This window comes from Stegostoma tigrinum, chromosome 27, assembly GCF_030684315.1.
Source record: "Stegostoma tigrinum isolate sSteTig4 chromosome 27, sSteTig4.hap1, whole genome shotgun sequence".
Lineage (NCBI taxonomy): Eukaryota > Metazoa > Chordata > Chondrichthyes > Orectolobiformes > Stegostomatidae > Stegostoma > Stegostoma tigrinum.
In genome coordinates, this window is record NC_081380.1 from 28,239,777 (window position 1) to 28,255,609 (window position 15,833).

The 15,833-nt window shown below is 39.4% G+C and overlaps 1 protein-coding gene across 3 annotated transcripts in view; it reads right to left on the minus strand.

The window, feature by feature from the left end:
* Nucleotides 1–15,833, minus strand: part of acaca (acetyl-CoA carboxylase alpha) — a 291,257-nt gene that overhangs the window by 156,591 nt on the left and 118,833 nt on the right. For all 3 annotated transcript variants that reach the window (XM_048557580.2, XM_048557581.2, XM_059655196.1), the window contains 4 exons: nucleotides 15,546–15,569; nucleotides 5,127–5,270; nucleotides 3,924–4,026; nucleotides 1,418–1,525 (listed from right to left, as the gene is read on the minus strand). In XM_048557580.2, the coding sequence (XP_048413537.1) occupies nucleotides 1,418–1,525; nucleotides 3,924–4,026; nucleotides 5,127–5,270; nucleotides 15,546–15,569 (379 nt within the window). The remainder of the gene's footprint in view (nucleotides 1–1,417; nucleotides 1,526–3,923; nucleotides 4,027–5,126; nucleotides 5,271–15,545; nucleotides 15,570–15,833) is intronic.

Here is a 15,833-nt window from a genome sequence, read left to right on the forward strand (position 1 = left end):
TCCAAGGACTAGAAGTCCCAGCCTTTGAATTATTAGATGAGCAACACAATCACAACACCAACATTACTTGTAACCAATGTATTGAAACCTCTTGTAACATGGAGTAAATTTTCTATTAATAATAAACAGTGATTAATTAGGGTTTTGCTCTGGAACATTGGCTCTATTTCTCAACTAGACTTTTTTTTATTTATTTCTTGAACCTTGACAGCTCATAAATCCTGTAGGAAGTTTGCTATTCATGTAACATAAATGACCTAATCATGCAAAATGTCATCTAAACACTGAAAATCAGTTTGTCAAAAAAAAATTATTATTTTCCATATCAAACTAGAGACTTTCTTTGTAGGACAATGACCAGGTGGAAATGTTCATCTTAAATCTCACAGATGAGTTCCCTCAATACATCTTTCTCAAAATGTTGCATGATAATCACAACAATTCTACTCAAAAATGAACCTTTACTATATAGTCAAGGGAAAGAAGTCCAACAAGCCTTATTTTTACTTGCAGTCATCTCCTAATATACAATTTTAAATACTGACCCCAAGTTCTCATATTTGAAATCCGCTGCTACTCAACACCCTTTAATACCCTTTGACTAAGTGGTGGCAAGTGACTTGATACAGGCGCCTGAAACTCCGACCTCAGATATTATGGGAAATATAAGTAAGTAGACAAGGTCTCAAATTCTCATCTGCCATGCTTGCACTTTCATGGTTTACTGTGCTCAGGATAATCCCTTGGACAACATCACAGAAGCTTAAACATATACTTGTATCATTTAACCTCACAACATAAGCTTCTAGTACTCTTACGTAAGAAATACATTCTTCCCCTTTGGAAAGTGGATGAGTAAGCTGTAATGAGCCTTGCCCATCCCTCTGCTATAAAGCGGCTATTCTTTTTCAAGTGTGCAAAGACAATGGGTACTGGTAATCTGTTGAGGCACATACTCACAGTTGACCTCAATCTTATCAATGATGCACAAATTTGCAGAGAGTTCTTGTGGCACAGTGGTTGTGCCCCTACCTCTAGATCAAGAGGCCCAGGTTCATGTCCTACTTGCTCCAGGCAGTTAGATAATATCTACCTAAACCTGCATGCAGTTTCCAGCAGCAAGGAGGTAGTAATGGGTGCAAGCCTGTTTTCTTGCTGTTTATAGCCCAGAGAACTGTTGAAACTGAATGCATTGACCAGTGGTCAAATGAAACACAGAAATCCTACATTTCCAGTTTTATGTTGCACCAAGTATTACACACTGAACTATGAAGGACTGGTCGGTACTTTGTAAAGCTACTATCGAATGGATGCCAGTCAAAACCGATCACTTACTTTCTCTAAAGGCAACTTGAGAGTCATGGGCAAGTACTTATTTCACAACATAATAATAAAACGGACTATTATATGTACTCACCATGGAGTGCATGAATTCCCCAAACATTATCACCAGGGCATCATCATCAGTATCATTATCAATCTTGATAGCCACATTCAGAATATGAATAGGCTCATCTCTTGTACTCTGCAAGTTTAAAACAAGAAGTGGAGGTATCAGGGGCAGGATGAGGGAAGTAGTGATTATATGTACTTTAGGTTTAAATAATTTAATGACAAACATTGGAAATATACAGGAGTGTTCTCAGAGCTGCCCCCACTGCAACTTCTCTGGAAGGGACAGGGAAATCCTGTTTATATCCACATACGACTGTAAATGAGAACATGGTCACACACAGGTCTATTTGATTTCTATGACACAATCATGCAAACAGTTGAAAAGGGCTACATTCAGAATTAAATTAAGAAGTGACTCTCCTGGTCTTGAATCCATTATTGTCACCTTCGGTACAGGTACTATTCTCCATTCAGACAGCAATTGGAGTTGCCTCCTAGTAAACAGGTTCTTTTCTATACTTATTTCAGACACCTAGAATCCTGAGCCGAATTCAGCAAAACTCATGTAAAAATCTGAAAGAATGAAAACTCAAAAAAGGCAAACATATCCCAGTATAATATCCTAATACGTTACAAAAATCAGGAAAACAAGAGGCTTGTCTGGAGTGAATCATGGAAACAAGATTATTAAGGAAACACAGTTCAAGCAGCATTCAGTTCATCTGGAGACTCCAATTATTTATAAAATTTATAAATGGATTTATAACATTTATAAATGGATTTATAAAATGGCCTTAAGTGTCAAGACACTTCATAAAATGTAGAAAAAACAACAGACTCTAGATACTAGTCACAGGAACAGTGATTGGATTTTATCTGCTTGAAGAACTTCCACGTACATAGTGCAGCCAGGAAAAGCTTTCAATTTATTTCAACTGCAAGTAATCAGGCTTTAAGTGCTACTGCTGATGACAAAGGAGTTTGCTTTGTGAATGCGGATTTTCAAGCTGTCCCATTTCCACTGCCATAAATATAATTTTCCTCTTGAGGCTGAGTTTTATTGCCCCCTCACACAGTTGGAACAGACAGTCTCCAAGATTGCACATTTGCTCAGGTTTTCCCAACCCTCCCACCCCAAACTCCAGTTTACCATCTTTCTAAACTAGAAACTTGTCATCTGTTGAGACTTTAAAACTCCAGTGTGAAGTTCTCTTTCCCCTGAACAGAAACTGGACAAAGGAGAAGGAATTAAAACTCATCATTATGGTAATAGGAATGGGAACCTATTGCTCTCTGGACTTAGCATCAGCTGCAGGAACTACCCATCAAGCATATAGCAGGCTTTAGAGAACTGCAAAAATATACATTCATCAAGGTGATTCCTTTTGGATAGACTTTCTGTACAAAGTTCTGTACTTCATGTTTGATCCTACACTCTGAAAGAAATGTTTTCATGTGCTTACTTGTACAAAAAATAATTTACACTAGATTTGAGACCTGGACCTGGAGAAACACAGCAGACCAGGCAGCATCAGAGGAGCAGGAAAACTGACGTTTCGGGTTGGGACCCTTCTTCAGAAATAGAGAGGGTGAGGGGAGCTCCGAAATAGAGAGAGGAGGAGTGGGGCTGGGGAAGGTAGGTGGAATTGTGATAGATGAGCGTGGATAGGCCGTGGTGGTGAGGGGTCAGTGAGGTGGGAGGTGCGGATAGGTGGGAGAGAAGATGGACAGGTTGTGTCAGGTCAAGAAGGTGGGGATGAGAGGGAGAGTTCGTCATGGAATGAGGCCGAGGAGTGGGGAGATTTTAAAACTGGTGAAATCCACGCTTAGGCTCTGGTCTGAAAGCTCCCAATGCTGCTCATCCAGTTTGCAGATGGCGTCATTGTGGAGGCCCAAGGTGGACATGTCACCCAGTGAGTGGGAGGGAGAATTAAAATGGTTTGCGAGCGGAAGGTGTTGTCACCTGTTGTGAACAAAGCACAGATGTTCTAGAAAACTCCCTCTCATTCCCACCTTCTTGACATGACACTCCCTCTCACCCCCATCCCTTTGACCTGACACGACCTGTCGCATCTTCTCTTCCACCTCTCCATCCCTTACACCTCACCAACCAATTCCCACCACTCCCTACTTGCACTCACCTACCACCATCCCACCTACCTTCCCTAGCCTCACACCTCTTCTCTCTATTTATTTCTGAGCTCCCTTCACCCTCCCCATTTCTGAAGAAGGGTCCCGAAACGAAACGTCAATGTTCCTGCTCCTCTGATGCTGCCTGGCCTGCTGTGCTCCTCGAGCTCCAGTGTTATCTCTGACTCCAGTATGTGCAGATCTTGCTACCTATGAGCGACTTATACCAAATTTGCGTTGGGATTAATATTCAATTCAGTAATATAAATCTACTCTGATCACTGCACCATCATCTTTTAACAGGTGTGAGTTTGAGCTATAACAAAGTGGATTCAGAGCTTGGTTCCTTAACTATTTGATACTCGAGCTGTCTTTATTCTCATGCTTGTGCTACTTACTTTATTGTCATCTTCATCATACAGTGAGGCATGTCCTGATTCAGGAAAAGTGGGGCTTGGAGGAGGTGAGTCAGAAAAGCAACTTGTCACATCTTGAAAGTTCCTGAAAGTACAGAAATAGATAGAACTGTTCACGTATTCCAGAAATTAAAATTCTACCGAAGATGTGCTGGCACTTCTAAGTGTTTGAACATGGGAATGGTCAGTTCACATGGTGCTGTTCCTCGCCTGCTTGTTCTCCTGAGTGCATAATGAGTGAATCTTACACAAATGAGTTCAAATTATAACATACACTATGGATGCAAGGCCTGAACAAGATAAACTGTGAACCTTTCTCAGCCTTTAAACGTTTCGCAGTCAGTTATTCTTTTACTGTGGTCATGGACAGTCGATTCCCATGATCAAAAATATTCTCTGCTAAGTACTATCTACTCTTAATTACAAATGGAGAGAAAATAGATAATGCAGCAAGTTGGGTACTTGTCTTTGACTGATCTTTGATCTTAGAGATTTGGTCTCAAACACAGCCAAACTAATGAGTGGAAACGCTATTCCCTCTGTTAGGCGTAAATGCCTTACAAATTTAGATCTTAACTTAGTTCCTAGACAGCACTGTATTAAACTACACCATATACAGATTAGAAGGATAAGTGCTTGTAGCAGAAACTTACAACTAAAAAAGTTATCAAAATTACTCAATAGTAAGCAACTCAAATCTTTATTGATTCCTCTATGAACTGTTTAATGGATTTTAAAGTCTGACTTCCCAATACAATAATTTGAATCCTGAACAAAACACCAAGGAACTGCGGATGCTGGGAATTAGAAACAAAAACAGAAACAGAACTCACTGAAAAGTTCAGCGGGTCTGGCAGCATCTATAGACAGAAAGCAGAGTTAACGTTTCTGGTACAGCATATCTACCAGTGTTTTCCTAGCTACAATCAGTTCTGAAGAAAGGTAATTTTTCCATTTAATGACCCTTCTTCAGAACTGATTGTAGCTAGGAAAACACTGATATATATGCTGCACCAAAAACATTAAGTCTGCTTTCTCTCCAGAGATGCTGTCAGATGTGGTGAGTTTTTCCAGCAATTTCTGTTTTTGTTTGTGTTGATAATAATGTAAATGATGTTCTGTTACCTAGAACAGAGAAGTTTAGAGGTTTACAGTTTAAAAATAAAACATACAAGGGAATCTTACCTCACAAAGTCCTCAAAGGTGCGGAAGGCGACCATTGCCCCCATGCGCTGGCACGGTGGAGTAAAAGCAGCATCGAGCAGGACATCACTCACACTAGCAACATGAAACATCCCATAATGGTTCAAGTTGGATGAGAAAGACATCCTGGATTGGAGCATAAGGATTAGCAATTAGGATTGGGTGCAACAATTCAGTGCTGTGATATAGAAAGAAAGCCGACAGTCCCATGTTTGAGCTGAAGCATATTGTGCAAAATTAGTAATAATTGTGCAAATGCATCCAGATGATGTTCCAAGTCCACTATTAAATCCCAAACTGGCATGGGTCATTTCGTCTGATTCTCCAACACGTCTGTTACTCCTAATCAGACAGAATCAATCCTTCCAGCTGTCACTGACTGAATACTACTGGAAAATTGACGATTAACAAGTGGGAACTCCAAACCACAGAAGTATCTGTTTAATAAAGCTTCCTTCCTGGCCAACCTTTTCAGTGTGTTGTGCTACTTCCATACCACTTTTTGATTGTCCCCTTTCCTACTGTGAACTGGTTTCCACTGACAGCCAAGGATTCTGTTCAAAGGCTTCACTATTGTCAGTCAATGATTAGTCACGGTGGTAGGCTGAATGGGGAGTGGGTGATCTGAGAGTAGTCTAGGTAGGAAGAGACACCTCCGTGCGGATAAGCTTCAACTACTGCCCACCCCCAAATGACAATCAGAAATCAACAGCCTCTGCCAGTGTCAATGATTCACAGCAGTGAAATCAGATTAGAAGAGTCTAATCAATATTGTTGTCTGATCAAATGACATGATGCGAAAGCATCGAAACATCTGGATGCTGCTGGATATTTCTGCACAGATTCCTCACAGCCTTTCCAGCCCCATCCTTCTGAAAATTACATCCATTGCCCCCTAGGTCCAAAATGCCACACATTAAAGTCTCCAATACTTCTTCTGGATCCTTATTACAATTTGTTACGTCCTCAAAAGTTGGCCCCTCAAACTTCAAGATTGTTTCCTCACTCCTAAAATCCAGTAATAAGTCACTGCACCAGAAAGTTTTACAAAACCCATTTTTATTGTCCAAAGAATTTTCCTTTTACACATTTTATTTTCTGTCTCCAATTCTTCAATAACATTTAGCCACATTCAATCGTGTTTCCTATACCATTACTTTTGCTGCTGGCCTAACAGATGCATGTTAAAACATACTTGTTGAAAAACCATATAAAACATATCCACTGCATCAAAGGAATCAAGGTTAGTAAAACTTGACCGGCCTTTTAGAAAATTGTCCTGAAATACATTTCTCCAAGTATTTTGTGATTTTTAAAAATAATGCATCAATCACTGAACTACAAATAATTAGACTTTAATTTCTTAGCAGAACCCTGTCTGTTTTTTCAAACATTGATACATACTTACTGATAATATCCAGCTTTCCCTTATCCATTTCTACCATTGCTGCTGTTACCATTTCCAACTGCATATCTATTGTAACGACTACAAGGAACCAAAACCCTATCCAGCTCAATATCTGCAAAACCAAAACCATCCATTAACTCCCAGATATTCAAGTGCTTCCGATACTAGTCTCTTCCTGGCTGCCTTATGGATCTTAAGCCAGGGATGTAGAGCTATATATCTTCTTTACACCACATCCAATTCATCTCAAGATAATTTTCTTTTACTTCTACAATATGACACCCTCCATATATAAACTGCTTGCTCCTGAGCCAAAATCCTAATCCATACTTGTTAGACCTTTGGGTGAAGTCCTGCCTCCAAATTTAGACAATAGACAATAGGTGCTGGAGTAGGCCATTCGGCCCTTCGAGCCAGCACCACCATTCATTATGATCATGGCTGATCATCCACAATCAGTATCCTGTTCCTGCCTTATCCCCATAACCCTTGATTCCATTATCTTTAAGAGCTCTGTCCATCTCTTTCTTGAAAGCATCCAGAGAGTTGGCCTCCACTGCCTTCTGGGGCAGAGCGTTCCATATATACATATACTAAACATGGCTTAAGTTGCACCATTCTACCCATATTAAACCTCATATCCTGACGTCATTGTACAAGAAATCAGACAAGTTTTGCTTTAAGTTCTGACCAGATATTAGGAACTTTCCCTTTCATGGAGTTAAATGACTAGTTAGTGGCTGGTAGTTGACCTGTGTGCCAGGCCGCACCATTGACTTATTGAGATAACAAAGCGTGGAGATGGATGAACACAGCAGGCCAAGCAGTATCTTAGGAGCACAAAAGCTCATGTTTCAGGCCTAGACCTGAAACATCAGCTTTTGTACCCCTAAGATGCAGATTGGCCTGCTGTGTTCATTCAGCTCCACACTGTTATCTCAGATTCTCCAGCATCTGCAGTTCCTATTATCTCTCTCCATTGACTTATTGGATTGGTCTTGACTGCCCGATAACGTCTTCTTGACTTTCATTTATTCACACTGTTCTTGGCCTGGGTAGGATGTCCCTGGGAACCTCCAGTTGTGGAAACATCCCGACCCACCCTAGCCCTAAGGTAACCTATTTTATGTGTACAACGTCAGACATTAATATACCATCAATTAGTAAATTCCATTCTGTAAATTCAAGCCTTGGTTGTAGGACCCCACTGCCAAAAAAATGAATCCTCGTTCAATATTGAAATATCCTCAATTTAACAAAGCTGAAAAATAAGCTTTCAGGAGAGTTTAAAAGTCTCATATTTCAACAACTACATAGCAACTGCCACATGAGGGTCCTGCCCAGCTAAGTTTTATTTTATACTGTTTACATTTTTTGCAGTTTGGTTTGAATAATCTTTCTGGAAAGTTTCATGTAACCAGGGACAAAGGTTTTCCTAGCACAATCAATTGTGCAGGTAACAGATTAAATTTTTAACAGGCATTTCAACTTAATGTGGAGCCAGAAAAAGTAGGGATGTACCAGTGGCAAACTCCACCTGATCACAAACCATGGGACCCCTTTACTTGTTAAACAGCAACTACATATAATTAAGCAGAAGAATCTAATCACATTTTTGCAGTAACTTGATTGCTTTTCCCTCATCTCCAAACCCAAAGCACCAACTCAATGAAGTACAGTTCCACAGTCACTGCCCACTGTTTCTCCAATGACACTCTTTACATGCATGCCTAGAATATGGGAGATAATAGGAACTGCAGATGCTGGAGAATCCAAGATAATAAAATATGAGGCTGGATGAACACAGAAGGCCAAGCAACATCTTTTGTGCTCCTGAGATGCTGCTTGGCCTGCTGTGTTCATCCAGCCTCACATTTTATTGCCTAGAATATGGGGCAGGTTATTTGGTACTGGAAGCTTCACTTTTAAAATCACAGCCAATGTTTTCACATGCCTTTGTCAGGATTAGTAGATTGTGAACACAGCAGGAAAAGTTTGGTTCATTTTCCTTCCTTTAGCCAGCTGCAGCAGCCCTGTCACCAGTTCAGTTGCAGTTTCAGCAAGTGAATGTGAAGGGCTACACATAGTTCGCGGTGGTAGTGAAAAACAGGTCTCAGATCAACCACACATCCTATACAACACCTAACGTTAGTCTAGTCAATGACATGGACGTTTACACAAGGACTTTCAGTTCAGTGTTACTGTATAGGATGGCTTTGTGAGGGGTCTCTTGCAGTGCAGTGTAGTGTCCTGGCCTCTGAGGCAAAAGGCCGAGGTTGCACCAGAGGTGTGCAATTTCGTATCAACAATGACTGTGAGCTGAGCCTTTGGAGTCAGTAAAGTCACTATTTCTGGAGGATCTTCAGGAAAATGAAAATTGTGCAATTTTTAAAAATTGTTTAATTTCAAAAAGGTCCGAATGGTTACCTATCATTCAAGTCAACCAAGAACTATGAAATGATCTTTTGCAGACACATTATCCTGAAATAACCCCACAGAGGCCATTATCCCATCAACAAGTCGCCTTTCATTTACACGTGGAAAGTCCCTGACAGTAATCCAGCACCGTCAGAGTGTTGGCTATAACATGATTCCACAGGTGCATGGAAGAGTATGCATTAATATCACATGACAGACTGTGTCGTTAATACATTTAATGTTAGCGCCCAAAGAACCTCCTCACTGGCATCACATGACCATTTCGCAGGCTTTTGTCATGAAGTGCTTTCTGTGAGAGGTACAATTCAACGTCCACCCCATCATGTCATCTTGATTTTTTTTCAAGGTAAAGTGTTAAATTTGCTTTTATTTCATTACTAGATATGAATTAAACATTTATTCAAATTGTGCTGTCCTTTGTGTGTTAGGCTTTTGAGTGATTTCTGAGCAATTTTGAGTCGTTTTTTTTTGGTGGTCTGCCCCAACCCAACTTTTCCCCGTAGGCCCTGTTATTTCTATAGCACAATTTTCTATAGTGCCAAGTTGTACAGGGATGCAGCTTTTGCGCTATAGCAGAACTGACCATTCTGGATTTCAATGGGTAACTTGCGTCATCCAGTTTATGGTAGTTCAGACAAGTCACATTCCAAAGTGACACCTGGCTTAACAGACCATAACTTTTAGTTTTGAAATTTCATTATAATGGTGGTCAATCATTGAACATATTCACAAGAGGCCTTAAGTGTACTTTTTCATAAAAGGACATAAGATTACCACAAAAATGAGAGGGATAAAGCAAAATACAGTAAAGATCTCAGCATAAACAACACAAAGAAAAAGTCAACCACTTCTCATAGAAATACCCTTTCCGAGTGAAGTATCACTCTTTTCTTCACGCTTCAATTTCTTACTCAACTGATAAGGTTGAAATTATTACATTTTGCTAACTTTCGGCACATTCGCCATATGCAATTCTCTCAATCCTTCCACAAACATGCAGACACAAGCTAATTCATTGAGTATTTTCACTCAACTAGAAGAAGCCTGTTTCTGGCCTCTTTCCTTGTGCTGTAAAAACTCAATCTAGTAAACACTTCAGCAACAAACAGTTTACCTAGCCATTTAAATTACATCATACGGTGTTCTGAAAATGCTGTTTTGACCACTGCTATATAGAATATTTCTCACCCTTAAAAAAAGTCACTTTTACAGAATTGAAATCCAAGAACTCATTAACCTCCACTTTAGAGCCCAAGTTTCCAAATAAAAATAATTAAAATTTTAAATTATGCTTGATATTCCACATCGTTGCTCCAGCTTCCAATAATATGCCATTCCACCTTCTGGTCAGGTGAGCAGTCTTTTAACTCAAATACAGACCTATCTCATGATTTACAGTAGAGCAGACTATTAGATTGATGACTGATAAAACTATATTGCAGATTTTTTTCTCTGTAAACAGTAAAGCAGTTGGAACACCTATTTTCAATTTTTTCTAAAGTACTTTGTAATTTAAAAGCAAAGAGGAAAATACATTTGTTACTCTTGAGCATAACTGCCATGATCATACAGATTTGGCTGTATTTTTCTTGATGTGTTTCACTGTCATTGCCCTAATTTTCATGATAAATGGCTATACGGGTGTATTTTAGGCCTAGATGTTCAGTCAATGGATACAAACGTACAGAAAAGATAGGTCCCATGCTGCAAAATTCCCCCATAGATTCAGTTGCACTTGAAAATTTATACAACTTCCCCTTTCCACCTCTTCCTAACATGCACCTTGGGATTAGTAGGCAGGTACCAAACACTTAGAGACATTTAAATAGGACAAGATGAACAATTTAACGTACGAGACCTCGAACTAAGTGACTGATGCGTCCCTCTGTTTATTTTGTCAGTCAGAGAACAGAGTCCTCAAAAACTCAAAATCTATTACACAAGGTGCTGCTTCTTCATGTGCATGACAAGGAAATATCTTTGTGCATCAAATTCTGGTCTCTTAATTGAATTCATTCTATTGCTGGTCAGGTATTCAGCTGACTAGGCCCTAAAGCTCTGGAACACATACCTAAAACCCCTCTAGCCTTGTTACCTTCCTTTCCTCTTTTAAGGTGTTTCTTAAAACCTGTCTCCATAATCATTTGCACTAATATTGCCTTACATGGCAAAGCGTCAAATTTCACTCTATAACACTGCAGTGCAAGTCCTTCGATAGTTTTAATGCGGTGTTGTATAAATAAACTTACCTTTGTTCAAAAAATGAACCACAGGAGAGAAAAAAAAATGTACAAGAATAGCTAGACAATGGTGACTATGTTATAAAATAATTTAGGACAATAATTGAGGAGATCTTTAAAACAACAAATACCAGACAACAGATTGAGGAAAAGCTGATTTTGAGGGATTAGGAAAAGTGCTTTTGAAAATCAAATTGACAACAATATTGGCAAACAACCATATAGAACTACAATCAAAAACATTTCAAACAGAAGTCAACAGAGCCCAGGAAAAATATATCCTGCTAAAAATCAAGAACAAAGTATATATTAATGAGGTAATGCAGTTGAGTAAAGGAATAAGGAAAACAGTATGGAAAGAGACATACACAGAATACATGGGCAGCAGAAGAATCAAGGTAAGGAAGAATGCCAAGAAAATTAGGAGAAAAGTTTTGTAAACAGCAAGCAAGGTAAAGAATTTAATAAAATCAATCAAAATAAAAACAAGGTAAAGAATTTAATAAAATCAATCAAAATAAAAACAAATAATAAAATACTGCACAGGCACATAAATAAGAAAGGTCAGGATAGGAATAGGGTCATTAAGGGTTGTCAAAATAAAAAGATGGAACTGCAGAAATATTAAATAATTATTTGAATTTACCATAAATGGACATGGCTTCAGAAAATGAGTCTAGAGATTATGTAGCCAAATTTATAATAAAACCAAAAAATATTAATTATACTAACCCAATGCAAAGAGGATAAAAACTGAGATTTGGGAAGAATCCAGGAAGTGTTGGAGAAGCACTATTATACTTAATAATACATTAGAAAAAGGTTTTACACCAGTCCACGACAGATAGCTAACATTACGTCATTACTTACAGAGACAGCAAGAAAAAAAAAGGATAGTGCAGTAGAAGGACTACATTTAGATTTCTAAAAGTCCTTCAATAAAGTTACTACATGAAAGAGTAATGAGTAAAGTCAGAGGATGCAGAGTCAGGTGGTAAGCAGCAGAATGGATAACCGGTTGACTGAAAGACAGAAGGTAGAGTAAAAGCACTAAGGGTAGCTTTACAGAGGGGCTAAAGGAGGGAAGTGGAATCCAAGAAGAATGAGTGTGGGGACCAATATGTTCACAATTTATTTTAATGATCTAGAATTTGGTATTCAAAATATATTGCCAAAATTTACACGCAACACCAAAATTGGGAATGTTGGTCAACACGGGCTAAGAGTACAACATTAATAAATATGAAAAATGGTCATTCATATCTGTATTGAAATTCATTTGTGAGGGCCCATGCTGTTCGAAGTGAGCTACTGGCTTGGATTGAGGATTGGCTGTCTGACAGAAGGCAGAGAGTTGGGATAAAAGGCTCTTTCTCAGAATGGCAACCGGTGACGAGTGGTGTCCCGCAGGGTTCAGTGTTGGGGCCACAGCTGTTCACCTTGTATATTAATGATCTGGATGAAGGGACTGGGGGCATTCTGGTGAAGTTTGCCGATAATACGAAGATAGGTGGGCAGGCAGGCAGTACTGAGGAGGTGGGAAAGCTGCAGAAAGATTTAGACAGTTTAGGAGAGTGGTCCAGGAAATGGCTGATGGAATTCAATGTGAGTAAATGTGAGGTTTTGAACTTTGGAAAAAAGAATACAGGCAGGGACTATTTTCTAAACAGTGAGAAAATTCGCAAATCAGAAGTGCAAAGGGATCTGGGAGTGTTGGTCCAGGATTCTCCAAAGGTTAACTTGCAGGTAGAGTCCGTAATTAAGAAAGCGAACGTAAATGTTGTCGTTTATCTCAAGAGGGCTGGAATATAAAAGCAGCAATGTGCTTCTGAGGCTTTATAAGGCTCTAGTTAGGCCCCATTTAGAATTCTGAGTCCAATTTTGAGCCCCACACCTCAGGAAGGACATACTAGCCCTGGAGCGTGTCCAGCGGAGATTCACACGGATGATCCCTGGAATGGTAGGTTTAACGTACGATGAACGGCTAAGGATCCTGGGATTGTACTCATTAGAGTTTAGAAGGTTGAGGGGAGATCCAATAGAAACTTACAAGATAATGTATGGTTTAGAAGGGGTGGACGCTAGGAAGTTGTTTCCATTAGGCAGGGAGACTAGGACCCGTGGGCACAGCCTTAAAATTAGAGGGGATAAATTTAAAACTGAAATGAGATGACATTTCTTCAGCCAGAGAGTGGAGAGCTTATGGAATTCATTGCCGCGGAGTGCAGTGGAGGGCAGAACGTTGGATGCCTTCAAGGCAGAAATCGACAAATTCTTGATCTCAAAAGGAATCTTGGGCTACGGGGAGAGTGCAGGGAAGTGGTGTTGAAATGCCCATCAGCCATGATTTAAATGGCGGAATGGACTTGATGGGCCAAATGGCCTTACTTCCACTCCTATGTCTTATGGTTAATTATAAAGTGCCAAGGTATTAAGAAAATAAGGAATGCAAGAAAAATAAGGAAGTTGCATTTTACTTAGAAATTAAACTCTAAATGGGGAATTGGAATCTAAGTGGGGAATTGCAACCTGGGAATGCAAGCACACAGATCATTACTGATGCAGTGAAATATGGCCATAACAAAAGCAAATCATGTGCTAAAGTTTATCTCTAGAGGCATGTCATTAATATAAAGAAGTTTTAAGTTAACTTGGATTAAACCTTGATAGACAACACTGAGTATTATGTGCAATTCTGATTATGACATTAAGGACAGAGGAGGCACTGGAGGGGGTACAAAAGCTTCATATGGATAATCATTTTAAGCATGTAAAATTAAAATAGCGTACTTAGATGGATAGAAAAATGATTGGCAGAAAGGAAAGAAAGAATAGGAATAATTGGGTCTTTTTCTAAGTGTCAGCTGGTGACTAATGGGTGATCACAGGGATTGGTGCTTGGTCGCCAGCTATTCACAACATGTATTTAATGATTTAGATGGGGGAACTCAATGTAAAATCTCCTAGCTTGCAGATGACACAAAGCTGAGAGGTGGGTGAACTGTGCGGATGGTGCAAAGATGCTTCAGTGTTATTTGGACAAGCTGAGTCAGTGGGTAAAAGCATGGGAGATTAATGTGGATAAATGTGAAGTTACCCACTTGGTAGCAAAAACAAGGTGGATTATCATCAGAACGACAATAGATTGAGAAAGGGGAAGGTGCAGTGAGACCTGGTGCCCTCGTACACCAGCAAGCATGTGAGTGAAAATGGTATTATGGCCTTCACAGTCAGAGGATTTAAGTACAGAAGCACAGATACCTTGCTACAACTGTACAGGGCCTTCATGATACCACATCTAGAGTAGTGTGTGCAATTCTGATCTCCTTATCTGAAGAAGGATGTTCAGACTACGAAGGGAGTGGAATAAGGTTTTACCAAACTGATTCCTGGGAAGTAGGATCGATGTATGAAGACAGAGTGAATCGGTCAGGACTGTTTTCACTGAGGTTTAGAAGAATAAGGGAGGATCTCATGGAAACCTATACATTTTAACAGGACAAGACAGGGTAAATGCAAGTAGGATATTCTCAATTACCGGGGAGTCCAGAACTAGGGGTTACAGTCTAAGAATACAGGGTAGGCCATAAGATTAGGAGATGACTTTTCACCCAGAGTGGTGAGCCTGTGGAAAGTGGCTGAGGCCAAAACATTAAAAGTTTTCAAGAAGTAGTTTGATATAGTTCTTAGGGGGTCAAAGGATATGGGAAGAAAGCAAAAACAGGGTACTGAGTTGCATGACTGGCCATATTCATTCCAAATGGCAGAGCAGGCTCATAGGGCCAAATGACCCACTCCTGTCCTTATTTTCTATGTTTCTATCTAGATCAGCAAAGTTACAATCATCAGGAAATGGTGAAGGTGATAATCTATTATTGAGGATTTAAATTCAAGATTTTGATGGAGTGGAAACAAGAAGAAAGAGTGTATTTCTACATGCAAACAGCAAAGAACAGCATCACCAATGTAGGCGATTCTCCAAGAAATCCAAACAGGTATTCAGAAGAAATTACTGAGGGACTGCATTGAAAATGTGCAATTTACTACCACCTGGAAGTAGTTAAAGAGAACAACATAGGCGCACTTAATGGGAAGCTGCAAAAGCTAATGAAGGAGAAGGGAGTAGAGGGTTAAACGCTGATAGCATTGGATGAAAAGTTCAGGGAGGATTAAGTGAAAAAGAAACACCAACATGGACAATTGAGCTAAATTTCTGTTTTTTTGTGCTGAATTTCTATATCATTTCATCTTCAATTAATTCAATTGTATTTTTTAACATTTTGCAAAATTAGAAAGTAAATTATTGTACAGTACCTGTTTAAGGTGGGGATGTTCCCTCTGAAATTAAACAATCACTGACAGGTTAGTGAAGAAGAATAAGGAAAGAATTATAATTTTAATCAGAATGGACTACAAGTTCACATTAAAATCACCACACTGGGATGCAGGATTTAAAAAATCATTTTTCTAAGTGCTGTATATTAACTAGGCAGGCCAAGCAAAGTTATAAGCACACATACATGCATGCATTCACACACACTGACATACACAAACTCTGTATCTCAGAATACCCAGGGCTTGCAACTGCTGTAAAGCAAACCT